The sequence below is a fragment of the Pagrus major genome, chromosome 5 (assembly GCF_040436345.1).
Source record: "Pagrus major chromosome 5, Pma_NU_1.0".
NCBI lineage: Eukaryota > Metazoa > Chordata > Actinopteri > Spariformes > Sparidae > Pagrus > Pagrus major.
In genome coordinates, this window is record NC_133219.1 from 4066059 (window position 1) to 4088791 (window position 22733).

At 37.2% G+C, this 22733-nt stretch overlaps 1 protein-coding gene across 1 annotated transcript in view; it reads right to left on the bottom strand.

Moving 5' to 3' along the window:
* Positions 1–3443: 3443 nt before the first annotated feature.
* Positions 3444–22733, bottom strand: part of LOC140996204 (endophilin-B2-like) — a 30018-nt gene continuing 10728 nt past the window's right edge. Inside the window, exons 6-11 of the mRNA XM_073466516.1 lie at positions 20572–20634; positions 17016–17039; positions 15675–15764; positions 12790–12890; positions 9305–9506; positions 3444–6873 (exon numbers count right to left, since the gene is read on the bottom strand). Of these exons, the coding sequence (XP_073322617.1) occupies positions 6766–6873; positions 9305–9506; positions 12790–12890; positions 15675–15764; positions 17016–17039; positions 20572–20634 (588 nt within the window). The 3' untranslated portion in view covers positions 3444–6765. The remainder of the gene's footprint in view (positions 6874–9304; positions 9507–12789; positions 12891–15674; positions 15765–17015; positions 17040–20571; positions 20635–22733) is intronic.

A 22733-nucleotide genomic window follows, 5' to 3' on the forward strand; every position in this document is an offset into this window, starting at 1 on the left:
CAAGGAAGAAATGTGGTGGGAAAAAATCTTGAATTAGTGTGATCAGAGATCACTTAAACGTTTGGTGAAATCAAATGGTATAAAATAACAGTACAACTCACGGCTATGTTTAATAGTGAAAGTAAGAGCATTTCCACACACACAATGTGAAGAGAACTCAAGGGATTGGGACTAAACAGCTGTGTAGCCTTGAAAAACAAAACACTTATCAGTGAGGCTAATCTGAAAAAATGTCTTCAATTTGCAAACAAGTGGTCCAGGGAGCATGAGACATCATATTCACACATGGATTGGCCAGAATCCAGACAACAGTAAAGCAAAAACAGAGAACAAACCATGAATCCAAAGGGAACAGAGGGAACTCATTAGGACTGGGGAGAAGCCACAGGAACGCGGGATAAGGCAAGATGTCGACAGGATGAGGATGAGGATGAGAACTGAACAGACAGACCAACAAAGAGAGGCAAAGTGGAGAAACAAAGTGAGGGAAATGAATTTTTTCTTGGCAGAAGCCAAGACAGACAGACAGACACATAGTTTGTGTCATTGTGTGGGGGTGGGAGGAGGGCACAAAAGAAAAATGAGAGGACTGTGAACCTCTACAGTGAAGTCACTAGAACATTTCCTGTGTCACTTGAACTTGACTTGTTATTCATTCTTGAAAAGAACCGGGGAACTGTGGTCAACCTACGCTTCCTCTGCATTAGTCATTACGCATGATGGAATTATAGACTGGCTATTTGAAAGCTCAATGATGTATGATGTCATGCAGTGGATCATACACTAACAAATGCCAGGACTTGTTTCAGTTTGTTGAAGACGTTTCACCTCTCATCCAAGAGGCTTCCTCAGTTCTAACTAAATGAAGGAGCTGCAGGCTTTTAAACTCTGTGTGGGAGTGTCCTTACAGAGTCGTTAAGGACACGTGTGATGTTCTGTCAAAGCACTTTGCAAACTCTGTTTTTAAAGTTGCTTTACAAATAGTTTTTATTATTATTACATACAAAAAACACCCTCGAAAATTAAAGTAAATAATAAATGATAATAATAAATCATTAAAATTAGTGTTCCCATGCACATGCTCTGGCTCACCTAGCCTTAGAAACCCACATGAAGGCGGGTTGGGTCAACGACCCACAAGTGGCCCTAACAACTCTGAAACTCAGAGCTCACACATGTCCTTAACGACTCTGTAAGGACACTCCCACACAGAGTTTAAAAGCCTGCAGCTCCTCCAGTTAGTTAGAACTGAAGAAGCATCTTGGATGAGAGGTGAAACATCTTCAACAAACTGAAACACGTCCAGTTGCCTATGATATAACATCTAGATTTACCATGACCTGGATGACTGAGAACCTTTATTAACAAATGTCAAGAATGTACCTGGCTTTAGTGGCGACAAAAACTTAATGATGATTACAAGTTTCAACCAAAACTTAATGATGATTACATATCTATCAAAGAGACAAGTAGTGCTTTTTTTCAGCTGCCTTCACATTCAAGAGACACTCCACCAATTTTACATGTACAAAGTACAAATTGAGGAGCAATTCTCAACCTGAATAAATGTAGTTGTGTCATGTCCTCTGTAGTTTGCAAGGGAGCGTCCAGTGATGATGAGGATATCTTGCCCTCTGCTGCTTTGTTCTCAGTTCTCTTTTAAATTTGTGTCTTGTAAGCCCCATAACTTAATGAAAGTACAATGTTAATTGCTGAAGTAGCCCTGTATGATAGTATCATTGCGGCTTTCTTTCTTACACCTTTTACATCTTATTTGTGGACTGTTTTTGTTACACTATTATATATCATATATTATATATTATATGTCAAATAGATTTTAAAAACTTCATATGCATGGATATTCAAAGTACAGCTTTATCAGGTGGAGGCTCTCACAAACTATACAAAGGGGGACCAGGTCCTAAAAAACATACAGTATCTCAGGATTTGTTTCTACTGTATCTTAGCTTATCTAATAGCACCGAGTGGAGAGCACTTCCTTCCACAGCACTCCCACCATTGTGAGAGAATGAGTCTCTGAGCTTGTGGAAAAGTAACTGTTTTGGCATTTGCTTTGAGGAGAGTAAGTCCTTCCTCTAACCCAGCATTAGACACACAGGGCTGGTGTCTCATCAGAAAGCATGTTCTTACCCACAAGGGGAGGCTGATGTTGTGTATGTTGTGTATAGACTTTAGAGACCCTCCCTTTTGCTTAATTCTAATGCAAAACGGAAGGTCCAACACAAAAGTGCAAGTGCTTCAATTCTAAGAGAGCATACTGTACATTTCATTTTCACATGGCTGAAAAGCCTGGCTTCGCAGATTAGCCCTTGATACGTGAAATGTCACCTTTCTGGCGGGGAAGGAGCTGGAACTGGTGCAGAAGGTAGAGAGGCACTAATTAGATACAGTTGGGCTCACCTCCACGCACAGCACCAGTTCTGGAGAATTTCTCGCACATCCCAGGGGAGTTTGGGGACATGGAATCTGAGTGGACCATTATCAAAGCTTCCATTGTAGAGGCAGCTGCTAGGACCTTCGTCTTGTGGGACGTCATGGTGCAGGATCTTAGTTTTAGTCTTGTTGCTCAGGGGTGAGACTGAGACTGAAGCCAACGTTTAAGCGGAAGTCCTTCGCAAAGAAATCCACAGTCCAGCAGCATTAAACAACTTCAACAGACCGTCCACAGGCTTGTATAGGCAACCAAGAGACGGGGAAGGTCTCATTCTTCACGTCACGCTACAATCCGCTCACATAGCGTTAATAAAAAGGAGATTAGTAAATGTACATTGCTGCATAGTTACATAGACCCTCTTTAAAATGATTTCTGATCTTTGGAGCAGTGTATCATTAAATTGCTGGCTGTGCTGGAAAATATTAACCAGACAGTTCCTCACTGGTTTAGTGAAATAGTACGGTATATCCAAATTGTTTTATTGCCCAGTTTTAAGACTGTACTATAGTTCATGTTTGCACTGTACTGTAATAGGGAATTGATCTTCTTGAATACAGAGGCACTGTCTGACGACAGAACCAGGTAAACATGATGTTTTCCTAATCCTAACCAAGTGGTAGTTGTGCCTAAACCTAACCAGAGCATAAGCACAGACTGTGAATGTTGAATTTTCAATTTTAGGTTTTGACAATACTGTGCTGCACAGAATTGTCAAAACCTAAAATTGAAAATTCAACCTGAAGAAATGTAAAATTATAACAAAGAAATGTAAAGTTCAAGGTATCTGTAGTTTGTGGAAACGTACATTGCCAACATTTATTCTGACGATTGGGTTGGACATAAACAGCTTTAGATTTTCTTTGGTAGAAACCTGAGCTGCACAAAGTTACCTCAAGTGTTCTCTTTAGAATACGTCTTTGCAAACACTTCAGTTTCCATTTTTATGTTGTGACTTTTATAAAGAGTAAATGGTCAGAAATCAATAAAATCAAATAAATCTGTCTTTTTATTAAATCCAAACATTTCATTCATTCAGCTTGGTTAAGGAACAGGCAATCTAATTTTGATCAAATAATAATACAAGATGAGGTACAACAGAATCACAACAGCAGTAATAAAAACATTTTTTTTTTTGAAAAAAGAAAAAGAAATCCCAGAACATTTGTGACATGAGCACAAGAGAGCTGCATACGTGATGTGGACTACATTCATCTGCCAACAAAAATATCAGACCTCATTCTCAGCTGCCTCTCTCACTGACTGCAAGTAATAAAACTATTTGCTTGAGTCTCATGTTAATTCACTTCTCTTCTGCTGGGAGATTTTTGCATTTTCAAACTTTGTGCACATTTCACAAAAACAGACAGACTACATGCATGTACATACTGGATGTAGGAGAGCACATTAGTTCTTGTGCAAACATTTTGGTGCAGCAGATCTCACATAAACAGACTTAGCTACATCATACTTGTATACATACACACATGTCCAGCAGGACAGGCTACTAGTTGTAGCACATGCAGCACAAAGACTGAAGACACTTTAAAGTAGTAACAGACATAACAACAACAAACCGGAATGTAATGAAAACACTCAAGGGTTAACCAAAGTCACACAAACACACATGTGATTAGAAGGAGTTACAGTCTTGCATGCCGTATGTGGTGTACATTAAAACTCTGGACATGTTGTTGTGAAGAGCACATTCTCTGGTTTGCAAAAGATGGCCTTAGGAGTTCATTCCTGTTATCTTAAGGCAGTTAGGATGGGAGTGTTCATGTTTATTTGCTGTGTAGGTGCTCATGATGTTCAACTGGACATCTTCAAAGTCATTGGAGGCCAAAAAAAATTAATCAATCAAGCAAAACTGTTGCGAGTAATATTCCCTCCAAGTGTCCATAAAATGTTATTGTTGCTTAAAATAATAGGAGTTACATTCATTTACATTAGCAGTTAAGGCAAATCTGCTTCCCAGGAGTAAGGATAGAAGAGCCATAAAAAAGTTTGCTGTTTGATAGTTATTGTTCTTCAGTGGAAGCTGTTTGTCATACACTCAGTGACTTTAAAGCAACAATAAGTAACTATTTGTTTCTTAGAACAACAGCTTCAAAATCATGTACAGGGGCTATGTCCTTGCTGCAGCAACCCAGGGTTCGAGTCCGACTGTGGCCCTTTGCTGCATGTCAAGCCCTGAGCTACATTACAGAACTTCCATCCCCATACAGTACAGCTAGGCCTTTCTCCGTAGAAGCACCGAGACTTTGGAATAGCCTCCCTTTTCAAATAAGAACAGCAGAATCTCTTTAGATTTTCAGAGCACAGCCAGAAAGTGTATGTGTTTACGTCGCTATCATGGCAGCTTTGAACTGGCGGGAGGAGAAGGTTTACAAGTATGGTGCTGGAATGGGCACTAAAACTGGAGCTAGGTGAGCAGGTGATGAAACAGAGCTCAGTAGCCTCTATGGACATCGTGACAGAGGTCAAGAGACCGGAGGAATCTAAGAAGAGATGGTCTGAGACAAGGTTTCAGACTGGCTTTTAGTTGTTGAAGACAACTTCTCTAAATAAAAGGCTGCAGACAGATGGTAAACTGGACTTGTTGCTGTTGAAGTGTAAGTAATATTAGCTGGCTCGCTAAGTTACATGTCTTGTGTTGTTGCATTCGCTTGATGTTTAGTTGTTTGCAAAATTGTTAACTTGCTAGTTTTTGAAAAAGTCAGCCCATTTCAACAGAGGTTTCAACAGATTTTACAGCCAGGTGTCATTGTCTGTTTCACATTACATTACATGCTGTTACTGTTCAGAGTTGTGTGCAGCGCTTGTGCAAACTTTGACTGTTGCATGGCAAAAATGCCTCTCAAAAATTGTTACAGAAACATAGGATTTGTATTAACAACAGTTGTGTTGCGACCTTCAAACCACGGGGCACCAAATCGCATGGAATACAAATTACTACATAATGTTGCTTTAAGTATTTTAATTACAAGTAAATTTTCCATCTAATCTAATTTTCCATCTAATTCTAAGTTCAATTGTAAGGTCACATTATATGCAACGTTTTTCTATCATGTTGAGCCAGTGTGTACAATTAAATAACCAGATGTGTATTGCAAATGCATTACATTATGTTAAGGTATAAAGGTATAATACATTACACTACACATTATGTTAAGGGAGAAAATTGTTTGTATGTTCCCTTTCGCTTTATATTTAATAACTGAATATAGTTATTGATTCAATTTATAGCCATTGACTCAACATATCAGATGGAAAATTTACATGTAAAAAAAAAAATTCTTTGAGTGTATTTAATACTTTCACTCTGGATACAACACACAGATACAATACATGAATGCAGTTCTCCTCATGTCATATTGGAAGACACAGAACACATCTTTCATTTATATTTATGGATCTAAAATAAACTAAATAAATAAATCTAATGTGGCATGAATGGCTTTCATCGTCCATGGCTGGTAATTACAGGACATCTCATGTCATGTCATATGTCAACACAACATAATGACCTGTCTGTCATGGCGTGGTCACAATAATTTGTGATCTCTTTGCGAACTTTTGTTTTAACTTGTTCCTCAGTGTGGGTTATCTGTGATACAGAAATAAAATGTACTTAATGATTTAACTGAAAGACAAGACTTTAACGAGTAGAATGAAAGAGGCTTTGTTATTGCATGCTTGTTTTATCCATACTGCTTCCTTCTGAAGACACATTCATCAAACATTTCCTCACTCAGAGACAGATCAGTGCAACCATATACTTGTAACCTTGAGACACAATTCAACAGAAATAATACAAGATATTTCTGGACATCATGGTGAATTCACATTTTAGAGGCACACGCAACTCTTGAATCTGTGTTCATCAGAGTTCGGCAAAACATTTATGAACAAAGGCGGATTTAGGAGACAATAGAGACGCTTACTTTAATTAAATAAACAACATAATTTGGTTATAAATCCCTCTGAAAATGTAGCTAAACTTCACACACTGGAACCTTTGGGATGAACAGGAATAAATAGAAAAAAACATAATCACCTAAAGAAATCTAAAAAGAACATTGACCATCCCCCTCATTGTAACAGTGTCTCCATATCACTGCTGTCAGTGTCATGTGAATATACTTCAGTGTGTTCTGAGAAGCACACAGGTGAGTTTGCTAATGCTTACTGTGGAGGAGTGCCACTGAAGGTTACAAGTTAGTGTAGGAGTGTGAAATTAATTTCAGTCAAAGACATATCCTCATGGCTTTAGTAGTACCCACTCACACACATGCATGCGTGTATGTTCTTTAGCTGAGAAGCTCCAGGTATGTGACAGGCACTTTTCCTTTCTGGTTTCCTCTCTCTCCAATCAGCCAGTCAGAGTCCATTCCCGGCACTGTGTAAACTGTAATGAGCTGTAGCACAGAGGACATACACACTTTTAAGTCCAATATTCCAAATGTACAGTTAAAGCAAAAATTAGCAAGGGTAAAAGAGACTTTACAAATTTAAACATAAAACAACAAAAAGGAAAGCAACTTGACAAAACAAGATTATGGCCCCTTAATTCATAGCGCAGATGCATGTGCTGGTGGAAAGACCAGCAACATGAAAATGAAATCAAATCTTGTTTTTGATTCTATTTATGGCCTGCATTTTTCAGAAACCATTCAATGTCTGCAAGATCTGATATCACCATGTTAGTATTGTTCCTGGAACATCATAATTAATGTTGCTCCGGGACCATCATTGTAACTGACCAATCAGAGAAGTTATACTTTCAAACACGTTTACCATTGTGAAAAGGTCTATTTTAAGCCAAACCATGTTTTCCTAAACCTAACCAAGTATTTTTGTTGCCTAAACCTAACCAAAATACGAAGAGAAAACTGAAAAAAAATGGAATATTAAAGTGAACTCATCAATAAGTTAACTATAAAAATACAAAGAGAAAACTAAAACAATATGTTTCCTGTTGGGTTATAAACCCTGCTCTCTTGGGTGAGAGAGACCTGTACTGAATCCATTCAGCTAGAATGGCTTTCTCCAGATGAAATTTTTGTTGCAACATTAACTACGATGTTGTAGAAACAACACCCACACGGTGATATCAAAATACCTTTAGTATACTTACATTCTGTAGTTACCTCCCTAGCTAAGTGTTAATTGTTTATGGCAGATTTCCACACTGGACTCAAAGTCTAATGAAAGTAATAATGTAATTAATGTATATAGCTGTACTGTACTGTACTGTTGGTCCCAGCTGAACTATAAAAACATCAGTCCACTGTCTGTTATAATACAGTGGTATTTACAGATGATATTTCTTTACACTCACCAATAATCTTTGGCTGAAACAGACACCAGCAACAGAGAGCACATTAACCAGACACCAGACACACTTTTCATTTTAGTCGTTACCAAATTAAACATTTATCAACTGCAACTGATCTAACTTCATGTTTGTCATTTTAACTAGCAGCAGAGACAGCTGGGCGTGGGTAGGTAAGGACTGAAACTTGATTTTTGGACCACTGTTCCTTTAAAATGACAATATGTTACCTAAAGTCATGGTCAAAAGTTTACATACAACATGTATATGATGGCAGTCTTCAGTTCAAATGATTTCTACAGCTCTCATAGGAACACACACTACTTTGTCACAAAAAACATTTATGAAGTTTGCTTCAAATCTGAATTTATTATGTTTCTTCTGAAAATGTGACCAAATCTGCTGGGTCAAAAATATACATACAGTAACTTGAATGATCAATTTAGGTGATTATAGAAAGTTGTGTGAATCAAACAAATGTTCTTTGTAGCATGGCCTCTTAACTTCTTCTGGCTGATTCTGATTGATAACAGCTGGTGACTTTTCTGGGCCCATTTTAATAGGGCCTGTTTGATACACCCATTAGACTCAGCCACAAACACTACAAGGGGAAAGTCTAAAGAGCTCAGCATTGGTCTGAAAAAGCACATTATTGATTTGAACAAGTCAGAAAGTCACATGGAGCCATTTCAAATCAGTTACAGGTCCTGTGATCAACTGTACAAACAACTGTTAAGTATAAAGTGCAGGATGGTCAAGAGTCAACAAAAAACCCCAAAAAGCAGGTCTGCAACAAATTAGAAGCAGCTAGAAGACAGGTGCCAGTGTCCACAGCCAGGTGTGTTTTACATCAACATGAGCTGAGAGGCTGCCGTGTTAGAAAGAAGCCCTTGATCCAGACGCAGGATCGAGGATGACCAGAAGCTTGTGGATGGCTATCAAAAGCACCTAATTGAGGTGAAAATGGCCATGGGACATTTAACCAAATATTACAATTACTGTTAGTATATTTCTGATCCAGCAGATTTGGTCACATTTTCAGAAGAACCATAATAAATTCATTACTGAACCAACTTTGTGACAAAGTAGTTTGTGCTCCACTCATTCATCACAGAAACATGAGTTGTAGAAATCATTGGAACTGAAGACTGCCATGACATACATGTTCTTTACAACTGGATGTAAATTTTTGACCATGGCTGTAGGTATTACCTTGCTCATTGATAATAAAAGAAAGAGTGGAGGTAAAAAGTTTGATATAGGAGATTCATTCAGAACCCATCCATCCAATCATTTTAATATCAGTGTTCCCAGAGTTCCCAAGAACCAGAACACTTAATCTGCCTCTGACTATCACGAGTAAAACATTATCACTTGTAATAATAAATGGAAAAGGGCAGAGGCATAACTCAGGAAAAGTCACATGAGTGGGGCTATTGCTTGAAACTAGACAGACCTAGCCAGTTGCCAAAAGTCATTAATCAACCTGCTAGCTGCAGGTAATGAAACCTCACCTCATCAGCTAAAAGGGAGAGCTCACTGGAGTCAGCAGCATCGTAATCGTAAAGGACTTTGGCCTTCCGGGTTCCTGTAGCTGGTGCCTGAACTTCCTCAATCTTCAGGGTATCTGTTTCCACAGGGCTGCTAATGCCTTCTGATGCAGAGCCAGCAGTAGCCACAGAGTGAGTGGAATTCAGTGCAAAAGCATTGGGAAGCCTGAGGAAAAACAGGCACATGTGATACATACTTTTAAAAGTAATTATATAAAAATGACACAAAAAATTGCAAAAAACAAAACCAAATATATCCAGAGTTATACTTCCAGTCCACCTACACTAGAACATAAAAGCACCTATTCCTGTTCCTAATGCATTCAAAGTAACCTTTAAGGTCTGGTCAGTAAAGTAAAGTAGTAGGTCTCCAAGGTTTCCTTGTGCTGGTTGTTCTGGTGCCACAAAAACAGGGCCCTTCAGATTGAGAAGCCAACAAGGAAAATAACCTGATGCACCGATGTCAAATTTAGTGATTTATATTTAATAGGTATTTAAAAATAATTGGCAAGCAGGCTAATTGTTGGACAGAACATACACACAAAGGGAAAGATAAATAGCATCAGCACACAAGAGGGCGAGCCATACTCACACGTCCTCATCCAAACTGAGGGCACAGGGAGTGTGAAAATGATGCGTCATGATTTCACAAAACCAAAAACAACGGATCTGACAGTTACTGAGGACAAATCCAAGTTTCCCATAGGTCCCATATAATGCTACGTAAAATTTGTGTACTTGAAAATGTTTACATGGTTTTTTTAAGAGGAGGGGGACTGAAACAGGAAATGGGGAGAGAAAGAGGGGGGAAGACACAGGTTTACAACCCAACACAGGCTGCTGAAGAGTACATGGGGCACACTCTACCGTGGGAGTGGTAATAACACCATTATCATCCCAATTATTAACAGCCAACTATGAAAAACTGATAAGGGAAATAAGACAAGATCTGAAAGAGTGGGCGATCTCACCTCTATCATTAATGGGTAGAGTAGAAACTGTACGAGTTAATATTTCACCACGCCTGCTTTTTATGTTTCAGTCGCTTCCACTGATTATTTTAAAAAACACTTTCAAATCTTTGGATAAAATGATTCAAACTTTATTTGGCAAAACAAAAAGGCAAAAATAAATTATAGAAAGCTGCAATGTTCCAAAAGGGACAGAGGTTTGAATTTACCACATTTGCAAAATTACTATTGGGCAGCTCAACTCAAGGCAATTATGGGTTGGATTACAGAAGATACAGATTCAATGTGGGTGGGAATGGAACAGAACTCCTGCCCAATCTCTCTAGGTTCTCTACCATTCCTGAGTCAAACAGATCGGAAAAAACTTATTAAATTAAAAAATTATTAAAAATTAAAAATGAATGGGTTCAGAGTATCTGGAAAATATGGAATAAAATAAAGAACAAATTAAAAATGCAAAATACAATATCAAGAGCTACTAAAATTGACACAAATCCAGATTTCCATCCATCTAGTATGGACACAGAAAAGGGGCTGGTATATATTGGCCACCTTTTTGATGGGCAAATATTCAAATCATTCCAACAATTAATCCAAGAGTTCAATTTATCTATACAGGATCACTATAACTGTCTGAAAGTCAAACATTATCTTCAGAAAAATAAAGATTGGGAATAAATTCTAAGGGATCCCTCTCACATTGAGCAGCTTTTTATAATTTGTGAACAAAAAAGTAAAGAAAGATGGGAACTTGAACTGAATACTGTAATTCCTGAAAATGAATGGAGTGAAACGTGCTTGTTTGGTCATAAATTAACAAATAGTCCAAATTGGAAGGAGTTTGACTGGAAGGTAAAAACTAGGTATTCTAGAACTCTGGTTATAATGGCCAAAGGTAAATCGACAGGGTAATATGGGAGAGGTTGTGGCCAACAAGGTGACCTTACGCACATACTATGGGCTTGTCCAAATATACAGGGGTTCTGGGAGGATGTTCAGAAGAAAATAGAACTAATTCTGGGTATGAAATTGAACCTTGATCCGAACTTATTTGTATTAGGCATCCCAGTTGGAATCCAAACTGAGAAAAATAAATTATACTTACTACGGATCCTTCTCCTGATAGCTAGAAAAAACATCACAACCTTATGGTTGCAGCCACAACCCCCCAATATCATACAATGGCAACAAAGGGTGAACGAGGTGTTCATAATGGAAAAAGTTACAGCTAGAATACAGTTGAAAATGAATGCTTTTGTTGATGTCTGGACACCATGGATGTTAGCCATACCTAAAACAAAATGTTAGATTATGACTGCTATGTCTCATGAGAGTATGTTTTTTGTTTTTTAAAATGTTTTCTTCTCTCTTTCCTTCTTTTTTCTCTTTTCTTTGTTATTATTGGTGTGTGTCCTTCTTCTAGTTTATTGCTTGTTTTCTCTGTAGTTTTCGGCTGTTATGACTTGTACATGAATTAAGAATTGAAATGAATACATGAAAAGCACGATATAAATAAAAAGTTTTTGGAAAAAAAAAAGAAAAAAAAAGAAAGAATCTCTAATATCTGGGATATTTAATATATGTGCATCTATGCCTGTTTTATTTAGATCAGCACCAGAAGGGCAACTTTTACTTTCCTCAGTTGATCATCATAAATCTTAGATAAACTGGAGTAAATTACCCAAATCTTAAAATTACATTAAATACTTGTACACTTTTACATTGTTAATGCCACTTAGAAGTTTTTCCAGAGTACATTAATGATGTCATGTAAAACTTCATTCCTTTCCTTGTATTTATCCTTTCATCAACAAAAAGAGCCATAGCCCACAACTGCTTTATCAATATATGTGGTGAGACTGTTCACTGTAACGCCTTGTTGAGAAAAATGTGGCACATCAGTTTTGCAAGATAGGAAACTGCAGGCACAAACGGAAAGTAACAACAGCCACAGTGAGCTACAAAGTGCCCCCTACTGCAGTTGGAGTGATCTCAAATAACAGCTTTGACCATGACATTTCATTCCAGTCAAAGAACATTCAAGCTGGTCCTGAATAAAGGCTTTGATGTGGGTTGTTCATGGTATATCATACTCTGTTATCCCAACATGGACATCCTGATGCTTAAAATATGTGCACTGCTAAAACCAAGTCCCAGGAAGACACAAACTATTGCACCAACATAATGCATTTTTGGTTAATATGTTCTGGAGCAATACATTTTAGATTATGATTTAACAGTCCTGAGGTAATTGTTAACATCCTCAACTGAAAGGGTAAGGGTTGGAATACAGCTTGTACTGTGCACTTGCAGACCTGCTACTTGTAGAACTACAACACTGTCATTTAGTAGTTTGATACCATCACACAGTAGAAACCTATTTATTTTTTATTTTTTTACTGCATGCTGTATAAAGACAAAGGGCTGCCCCTGTAAAGCCACACCATCTCCACGTGTTATCTCCCATCGGGCTCTCACCTTCCCAGCTCTTTCTGTAGCTCTTGCATGTGGAGATGACACCGTTTATAGTAAGCTGCTTGGGCCTCCACAAACTCATGCAGGCAGCGCAAGTGGTTCACCTGCAGAGAAGCAACAACACAACAGTCACTCTTAAAGAAATACTGATTTGTAAGCTCATCAAGTAAACGTAGCTATACCACAATATATGTTGTATCATACATACTTTATTATATTTAATGATTATTATTATTGATGCAGTAATGTGGAAGTGGTCGTTGGTGGAGCAAATATTAACTATATCGTTGGGAAGTTTGGTCCACAATCTCACAAAGAAATTTCTGTAAATAATCAAGTCCTGAAAACCTTACAATCTTTAACAAAAATGTCAGTATTGTAAGAATATTGTCTTCAAGCAGTTCATATTTTAAATTAGTTTGTTTAAAAATACTCATAGCATAGCCTGCCTGTAGAAACAATAGATGGTGTTGGTTGTGTTGAAAAGCACTTGAAACTGCACTGAAATGTTGATATTGATAGGTTGCTATATTCTCACTGCATTACAAACTACAAACTTGGTAGGAATACGATTTTGTGTAGTGAACACTGTGTTTAACAATATACACTAACTAGTAACTATAGTGTGTAAACCATTTTAGGATCCCAATATCACTGTGACAACACTTTCTTATTTCTAACAGATAGCTTCTGAACTAAAACAGAGAAAATATTTGAATAGGACTGTTTTTCCATTCCAAAGTTTCTGCCTCTGCAAATTTGATTTGCTATCACTTAATCTGATATTTACATTTTTTTTAAAATAAAAATACTTCAATCAAAACGGTTCAAGAACAGTAACAATCTCTTTTGGGCTTGTGCTTGTTGAGGGATGCTGCAGTCAATTTTCACTGTTTTTTTGTCCTCTTGTGTACATCTTTGTTGTTGTTTTTTTTATTATATATATTTATTAAATTTTGATTTAACAAAACACATTCTGACTGCATCAGAGCAATGGATCTGCAGAACATTAGCAATAAAAAATAAAATAAAAAAGGAGAGGGAAAAACAAAAAAACAAACAAAAATATAACAAAACCAAATGGAACAGAACATCTCGGCTCATAGACACATATTCTATTCACACAAGCAGGCAGAAGACTCGGGATTTACACAACCTACAAGAAACGGTAACAAACAGCTATAAGGCAGGATTCACTCTACATAAACCCTCTTGTAAAAATAGCAGAGATATTTAAACCAATATATGATATAAAGGGCTCCCATATTTTGTGAAATGCCTGTCTTATACATGTCAAATAGTCTAATGATATATATTCAAGTATAAGCTATGCCAATATGTTTCGGATGGAACTTTGTCAGTTATCCAGTTCAAAAGAATGCATTTTGTGAGTTTCTCTTTATATTTATCAGTGATAGAGGCATTCCATACCTTAAGTAGCATGCACAGTGGGTCACACTCTGTAGTAACAGACAGAATCTCATCAATTTCCCATCCTACAACATAACAGAATTGCTGTATTTTTCTGCAAGACCACAGGCAGTGGGTGAGACTGCCTGTTTCTATTTTGCACTTGGGACATAGTGGAGAAAAATCAAGATTAAACTTATGGCGTTGGGAAGGGGATATGTGAACCCTGTGTAGAATTTTGAGTTGAATTATTTTCCCTCTGTTACAGACATTCAAGGTTTTTGCGCCCATCCAGGCTTCATCATCTTTAATCTCTCTGTTAAGCTCTCTTTCCCATGTTTCCTTTAGGTTAGAAGTGTTTGTAGCGTCATACTCTTTAAGCAAACTGTAAAAACAGCTTATAGAGTTAACCACTGTGGTTTGAAAAGCTGCCTTTCAGAACTAGAGATACTTTGATGGTCAAGGATTGTAGTGTCCTTAGCGTAATCTGTAAATAATGGAAAAAATCCTGTTTGTGAATATTGTATTTTCTGATTAGTTAACAAAAAGACATCAAAGTGGGTCACTCCAGAAGTCATATAGATTGGAGATCCCTTTAACTGCCCAAACCCTAAAGCCATTATCCGTTATTCTGAGTGAGAAATCAGGGTTACCACATTATGGGAGTGAAAACAGAAGTTATATGAGATCTACCCTCTAATCGTCTAACAGTCTGCTTAAACAGTCGAGACTAATAGGGTTGTTACAGGCCAGTTTTAAGGATCTAAGGTTCTTCATAAATAGTATGTTTTTTCAGGGGAATTTGGACATGGAGCTCTCTATATCAAACAAAAGAGATGCAGGATTACGCACCCAGTCAGATATAATACACAAGTGGGGACTAAGCGGGTATTTTCGAATGACGGGGAGGTCAAGACCTCCCTTCGAGCATGAGACATAGTGTAGCTATTTTGAGGCGTGGCTTCCTTCCAGCCCATATGAACTCTTGTGTACATCTTAAAGTTGCAGTGTTCCCTGCATTACACAGTAAAATAGGTCTACAGAGCGTTTCACTGAGCTTTTTCTCCTTTTTTAATTAAAATAGATACTGATAAATTCTCAGATTCAAACTAAAATAATGACACTGAAAATAATTTACAAAATATATTATAGAATGTATCAATCTTGTACGTTCATTGAATTAAATTATTCAATCTGCATTACTTATTAATGCTGCCTCACTAAATATCACTGAATACAAAGAATGTACAAACAATCTTACAGTTTAAAATTAAAGCTAATGCAACATAAACCAGTGAAATAGTGAAAACATGTTTGAATATGACTTCAGGGTGGGGAATTTTTTTTTGACCCACTACTAAAAAATAATTAATTAAGGGTATAAATACAGCCACCACAAATGCAACCTGGAACAGTGTGTGTGTGTGTGTGTGTGTGTGTGTGTGACAGAAGTGGTGGATGGGGTGTGGCTGACGTACATGTGTACTACTGATGCCTTCCAAAAGCAGCCGTGTAACCTCTGCTTGCCGATCAAACTCTGTCTGGGCCACTCGGAGCTCATGTTCAGCCTGAAACAACAGGAGAAATATTAGTGACATTTTTCCTACATATACCTCAGGATACTGTACAGGTATTTGTATATACTGTATGTTGCCTGATATGTGCTGATGTAAAACATTTTTTTTGGAGATTATAATCCAGAAAGGATGCTTGGGGTAATTCATAATTATGAAATTCCCATTGAAATTTATTGTTGCAGTGCACTGGTGTCATTGTAGACAATAAAATGAATTGTTAAACTCTAAAACATTGTGTATCCATTACATATCTTTGCCACAAGTGCTTGATAATCACATTTGAGGGATCACTTCAAAAAATGTGTTTGTATCAGCAGATATATCGATATCAAAAATGTTTACTTCCTAGTATTGGTATTGTCAAGTCTGAAGTCTACATTCAAACCTGGAGACATGCTTAAAGATAAGTACTGGCTTTGGGAGGATTTTACGTGTTGTAAAGTCTTGTAAAAGTGAAAGCCACCCATACAAAATTAAATGTTAATGTATATTCAAAGCATTTAAATATCAAAAGTCATTTTCTGGCAATAAATGTAATTCAGTATCAAAAGTACAAGTGAAGTAAACTATATATACTTATATTTACATGTATGTACTCAATATACTATATACTGTGGGTCGACCCATTATCAGCCTGGTAAATGACTGCATCCAATATTCAACGTTTTTATGAAAGTCACATTTTCTTGTTTTTTTTTTTATGATTGCCCTAAAAAATAAATTAAAGAAAGCACTACTTTGGCTCTGATACCGCATGCAGTCCAGATAGGAACTCAAAAACAAAGTTATTAAATAAATGTAGTTGAGTAAAAGTACAATATTTGCCTCCAAAATATAGTGGAGTAGAAGTATACATTCACAGAAAATGGAAGTATTCTAGTATTGTACCAGTGTGTCAAAATTGTACTCAAGGACAGTACTTGAATAAATGCACTTAGTTACATTCCATCATTGGTTGTTTTGTATTACTGAATTGTTTGCACACTATACTGTGCTATTTATGGCACACTGGGAACCAAGACGTCAGTGCACTTCAAACAGTGCTTGTCACAACATTTTTTCATTCTGAACCGTCTTAGCAACGATCTAACAATGTGTTGTTACAACTACAACTCATTGCTTCAGGAAGTGTCTTCATGCGTTGCAAATATATATTGACACCTTGGTATGAGCACACAATGCAATACTCTTGGAGACTAAACAATAAGACAATGTTTACAACCACAACATTGCTGTACTTACTTTTTCCACTTCCTCACTCCAAAGCTGAGAGGCCAAAACAACCAGAAAAAAGAAGAAGAGGAAGAGAGAAATACAAGTTATGACATGGTTACCCTAGAGGGCCGTGACGGATGTGATACGTCACCTGGTTACTTAATTATGGTACGAAAATATTGTTTAATCCATGGAGGAACACATCCTCTCAGTAGTGGTAGATGTAAAAACTTGTCAGGTGGGGTAAATGCAGGCAGGTTTTGCATCAAGGCTGTGTTTTGCCTGGTATTGACACTGTAATGCCATTTTGTGACGACGTCCTGACATTACCCTCTTTATTTTCCCATTGATTTTTTTTTTTTGCTCTAACCTATCACTGATGCAGTCCCTTTGTCCGTTGTTCACATCTGTTTTCAGGTTGAGAAAGAATTTGTGCTAGCTTGTGTTGGCTTTGTTGGTTGATTTTGTTTATATAATAATGTTTTGTGTGAAAAGGATTATTTTCTCGGGATGGGTTCAAAGGGAGTGGTGTGCTCTCTTATTTGAAGTCAGCAGCTGACAGGTTTTGGTAACATGGAGCATTAGCCTGGACTGGACGTTCCTCAAGAGTCGAAGAAACCAGACACAGAAGACTGGTATGCAAAGTGTCTTAGCTAGTTGTGATCCAGGTGCAACAGAGAAAGAACATGAGCATCAAGAAAGATGAACTGAAGGAGTATGAACAGGAGAAAATGATAAAGGGAACTTGAGGCTAGGAGGGCTGAGCCACAGACTATGTAAAAGAAGAAGACGTAGCCTCCATGACGTCACTCACTGGTTTGTGGGCTTCTGTTTTGAAGCCAAGTCAGGTGACAAGTCATGATCTTTTCTCAATATCTTACATCCAATCATACAGAAACCAATGCAAAATAATGTAGATTTAAGACACTTCTGCATTTGTTTCACTTTTTTGTCTCTGAGGTTACATCCACTTCCTTCATAAGAGTCTATGGACAGAGCTTTAAAAATATAACATAGTTAGAACATAGACAGCTTTGGATTGGAGCTAAATCAATATATCTGCGTATGTCTGCCAATTAAAACAATATTTTCAGTACAGAAATGCAAAAACTAATTTTGAGGTGACAAATTAGCTAAACACACTCCTTCCCTTAGAAGCTGAGAAGAAACAATTGTTTTGAACTTACTGGGCACATAGAGAGCCGAAGTCACGGTCCTTCCAATGGACCTCATGGGACCTTGTTTTGGAAAAGCTTTGTATTGTAGTGAATGAAGAGAGACACATCATTTTTTGATCCCACTTGAACTGAGCCATGAACTACACATATGATGTTTGTCAATTTAAAAGATAATATTTCAAGTCAAGAAAGTCTCAGTTTGTCGTAAATAAAGTAACATACCATCTAGTTTTATGTTAAACTGCTCAGTGAGCTACATCGTCTCTCTCAACACACATCAACAACACCAACATGGAGCCAACTGGGCTCAGAAAAGGTAGTAAAAAAGATGAAAATCACAATAAATCTGCTCATATTGACAACTGCAGTTATGTGAAAGCAGAGTTGGTCAGCTCTGTGAGCTGCTAATATACAGGAGCAGCTGTACAATGTTTAAGTTACTGGTTACTGGTGTTCAGTGAGACAACATCACTAACACCACTGTTGGCTGTGTAGTCTTTGTAATTACTTATTTTCACAGTCTTATATTTAATCAGTTTTATGACAAACTGAGACTTTGGAAAATTATTTTTTTAAATGACAAACATGTGTGATTCATGACACAATTCAAACAGGATCAAAAAATGACGTGTCTCTTCATTCACTAGCATACAAAGTTTTTCTGAAATAAGGTCCCATGGGGCAAACCAGAAGGAGCTCTCTATACACCCATCAGCCAAAACATTAGAAGCACTGACAGGTGAAGTGGTTAAAGGAGCACTATGTAGTTTGGGGGAAGACATTTTAATCAGAAGAGAAAGATCCTCATTGACTGACTTGTTTTTTTCTGCCTAAACAAACTCTCTTTGTTTTCATGACTGAATAAACTGAACAATCAAACGGACAACACAATTTAATACTGTTTAACTTTGTTTATATGTGGCGGACCCCGCCACCTTTCTAGTTTCAAACAGTGTTCTTGGACCTTATTTTCCTCTGAGAACATCTTGTTTACTCACTTACGGAAATAAAATAAATATTACTGAGTTTGTATTATTACCTCATTAATGTTGTAAATATTAAAATTCTCAGTTTGAATCTTGTCTCCAAAACTACATGGTGCCCCTTTAATATTGATCATCTTGTTACAGTGCAATGTTCTATTGGGAAACCTTGGGTCCTGGCATTCATGTGAATGCCACTTGACACGCACCACCCATCCAAACACTGAAGTAGACCACATGAACATCCTCCCGACGGCAGTGCCCCTCCAGGCCTTTAAAGGCATTTTCAGGATCAGTAGATACCCTGTGTATGTCAACAGTTCACACTGTATGTGAATGTTATTTATTGTTTTTGTCTGTTTTAGCACCTTTTTAAGAGTTACCTGACATTCCCTGAAAATCTTGTTTTTGCTGACCTCTGGGGGTTTAACTAGCTTCTCTCCATGCTGCAATGATGCTTGTGTACTTCGGGCTCACAAATGTATTTGATATGTATCTTTAACGTGATGTGAGACAATATATCATCTTAGATTTTGGCTCTCATTTTTGTTTGTTTATTTGTATGTTTATTTGGTTTGGCTGGTTTTAAAGGCTGCATTACAGTAAAATCATGTCATTTTCTGAAGCAACCACACTGTTCTACTTGTTCTAAGACTTGCCTTTACCCACTTAGTCATTAAATCCACAATCCACATATACAATATACACAATATTGATATCTACATATTTAGACATAAATGTTGTGATATTTGATACTGGGTCCATGTGCTTTTGAGGAGATTTCAGAATATCAAGATTTATATTGTGTATTATCATATAGCCTAGAAATATTGCAATTGTATTTTAAGGCTATATGGCCCAGCCCTGTTTCTACTACACGACCTTGTGACAACGCTATTGGGTGTGGATGCAGGTGCAACAAAGCACACATCTGACCACACCCAGTAGGTGTCAATGCTGAAACAGACGAGTCAGTGAGCAATTGCTTTGTGGACTTGTTATCAATGTAGGCCGACATTTATCATGACAATCTAATAGCAGACATGACACAGAGGTCTGGTATGTGACCCTGAGTTCATCATCAACATTCTTAGCAGGTGGAGAAACCTCCTGACTAAACATTGATGAAGTACAGGTCCATAGCAACCCACAGTATGTGATGACTACAGTATGATGCAATACATGTACCTGGAATTGTCTTAAGGCCCTTTGAAAAACCATTAATAAAGTGATTTTCCCACCCACTCTAGTGACTTGTCAGAGCCACACTGTAGAGACTCAAGTTTAAAAAGCAGTCTGTTTCTGGTTGACCAATATGTACATTGAATATGACATGGTTATGGTTAAATTATGACATGGTTATTCTGAAGCGGTGATTGTACATGTCAAGCTGTGTGAAGTAAAGCAGAACTGTTTCCTTACCGCAGAGGCACTGGCAGAAAGCACATAGTTGCGTGGTCTGGTCTCCTGAAAATCTGGAGCCATCTACAGAAACAATGAGGTTATTTCACATTCATACTATTGTGTACGCAATGTTTACATGGCAACCATACTTCAGCAAACATTATGCATCAAGAATGCAGACAAATCAATCAGAAAGCACCACAAGTGAATGAAAATGAAGAAGACAGTACAGATTACTGTGAAATTAGCAATCTGTGCATTAGAATCAGTGATAATTCAGTTTTGTCCTTTTCTATTAATAAATTGGTTATTCTGGACATAAATATGATATTAATGTATGGCCTGTCGCCAAGTGCTTGCTCATGGGGGGAAATGTTGTAAATTAAAGAGTATGTCCTGAACCTGCTCCAAATGAAAAGTGTCATGAGATAACTTTTGCTGTGAATTGGAGATACATAAATAAAACTGACTTGACATCTATTCAAAATCAAACTTGTCTCAACTTGTCAATCATGTCCAACCACAATATCGAAATTCATACAGACAAATACCTGACTGAAAACATAAGCTGAATTTTTTAACCTCTTTAATTTAAAATAGTTAAATACATGTCATTCTTAATTTAAAAGGGTGTTCATGTGCCTCTGCCAATTGTAAGGTGTGTAAGGTGGTTGACAATTAATACCTGCCAGCACACTTTTACATTAGGTGTGTCTGACCTCATAAAGGAAAGCTGTAGAGAGGTGATGTAACACAACGGTATGTAAACATCCCCTCAAGCACCAGTGAAACTAATGACTAATCTTGAGCTTTATTGTCAGGCAGCTGTAGCTTATCATGCCCATGCTAACATGCAATCAGATTACAAAAGTCTGACTTTGTCAGTCGGCATAATGTCTGATTCTGTCACCTTCATACTGAAAACTAAAGTTCTGATAAAAGTCAGACTTTTTTTATTCTGTTCAACAGTGCAATAAAAACAAGCTTCAAGAAAGGCAGAAAAAGTTTTAAAGGCGCGAGATCATAACGAATTGAGGAAGGAACATTATTCCTCAGGACCTTCTGTGTTCAGGCATATGACTGTGTTTGAACTTGCGTGGTACGAACAAGTTTGCAAACAGATTTTTGTGCAGAATTTATAACAATGTGGAAAGAAAGTCAGAACTATGACTGTCAAACCCATCTGCTAGCACAACGGTATCATGTTGTCAGTCTGAAGACTTGTAAGGTCCCAGAATGAGTAAAACTGCTGCTCGGTCAGTTAACCAGCGAAATAAAACTTTAACGAAACATGTTTAACCGAGACAAGAAGGAGTATATCGGATCAACATTTTGCTCTGTGCTGGTTTTGTGTGGGCGTATTATTTGCAGGATGTGTCATTCAGAAGGTTTTGAGAATGAGTTTGTGTGTGTGTTTTTTTGGTTTTTGTTTTTTTAGCAAATTGCTTCACATTACCGCTTGTAAGATAACACTATTCACAGCAGATATCTAGAAGTTTAGAAAGTTCCAAAAAACACATTTCTATTACACATCAATATTCAGGTAAACCATGCATGCCAGGCTGGGTGATGGAGCACAGTCTTCGAGACTGTTTGTGAAATATTGATAATTCATAATCCAAATCAAAACAGTGTTGTTGTACTTTAATCTCTGTATGAAGTCAATGTTCAATATACATGTGCATTTTTCAAATAAAGGCATTCATGCTTAAATTAATGATCACAACCAAAAATAAGTTGACTTGAACAAACAGATCTGAGCAAATAACACTGCACAGATCTCTTTAGAATTCATTCATACAGAATTTATAATACTTTTACTCATTTCTTAGTTTTTTGCCGAGGCAGTAACAAAATTGTGATGCAAGAGGTAAATGAACCATCTACAGTAAAAAAAGACACACTGGCTACTTGCAGAAATGTCTGCAGATATCTAGAATAAAAAATCAGTCAGCCAAATATTTTGCTGAATATGGTCAAATGTCAATTTCCCATCATACTGTAGGTTCAAGCTTTCTTTGCAAAGAGTCAACTTCAGTTCAAAGTTATTTTTCCAGTCAATTGCTTTGCTTTTTGTTAACTGAAACCAACTGTTTCTTGCCACCAATAACTGAAAGTAATTCAAAGCAAGAGACAGGAAAAACAACCGAGTGCATCATACTGAAAGTCTATAAAAACAT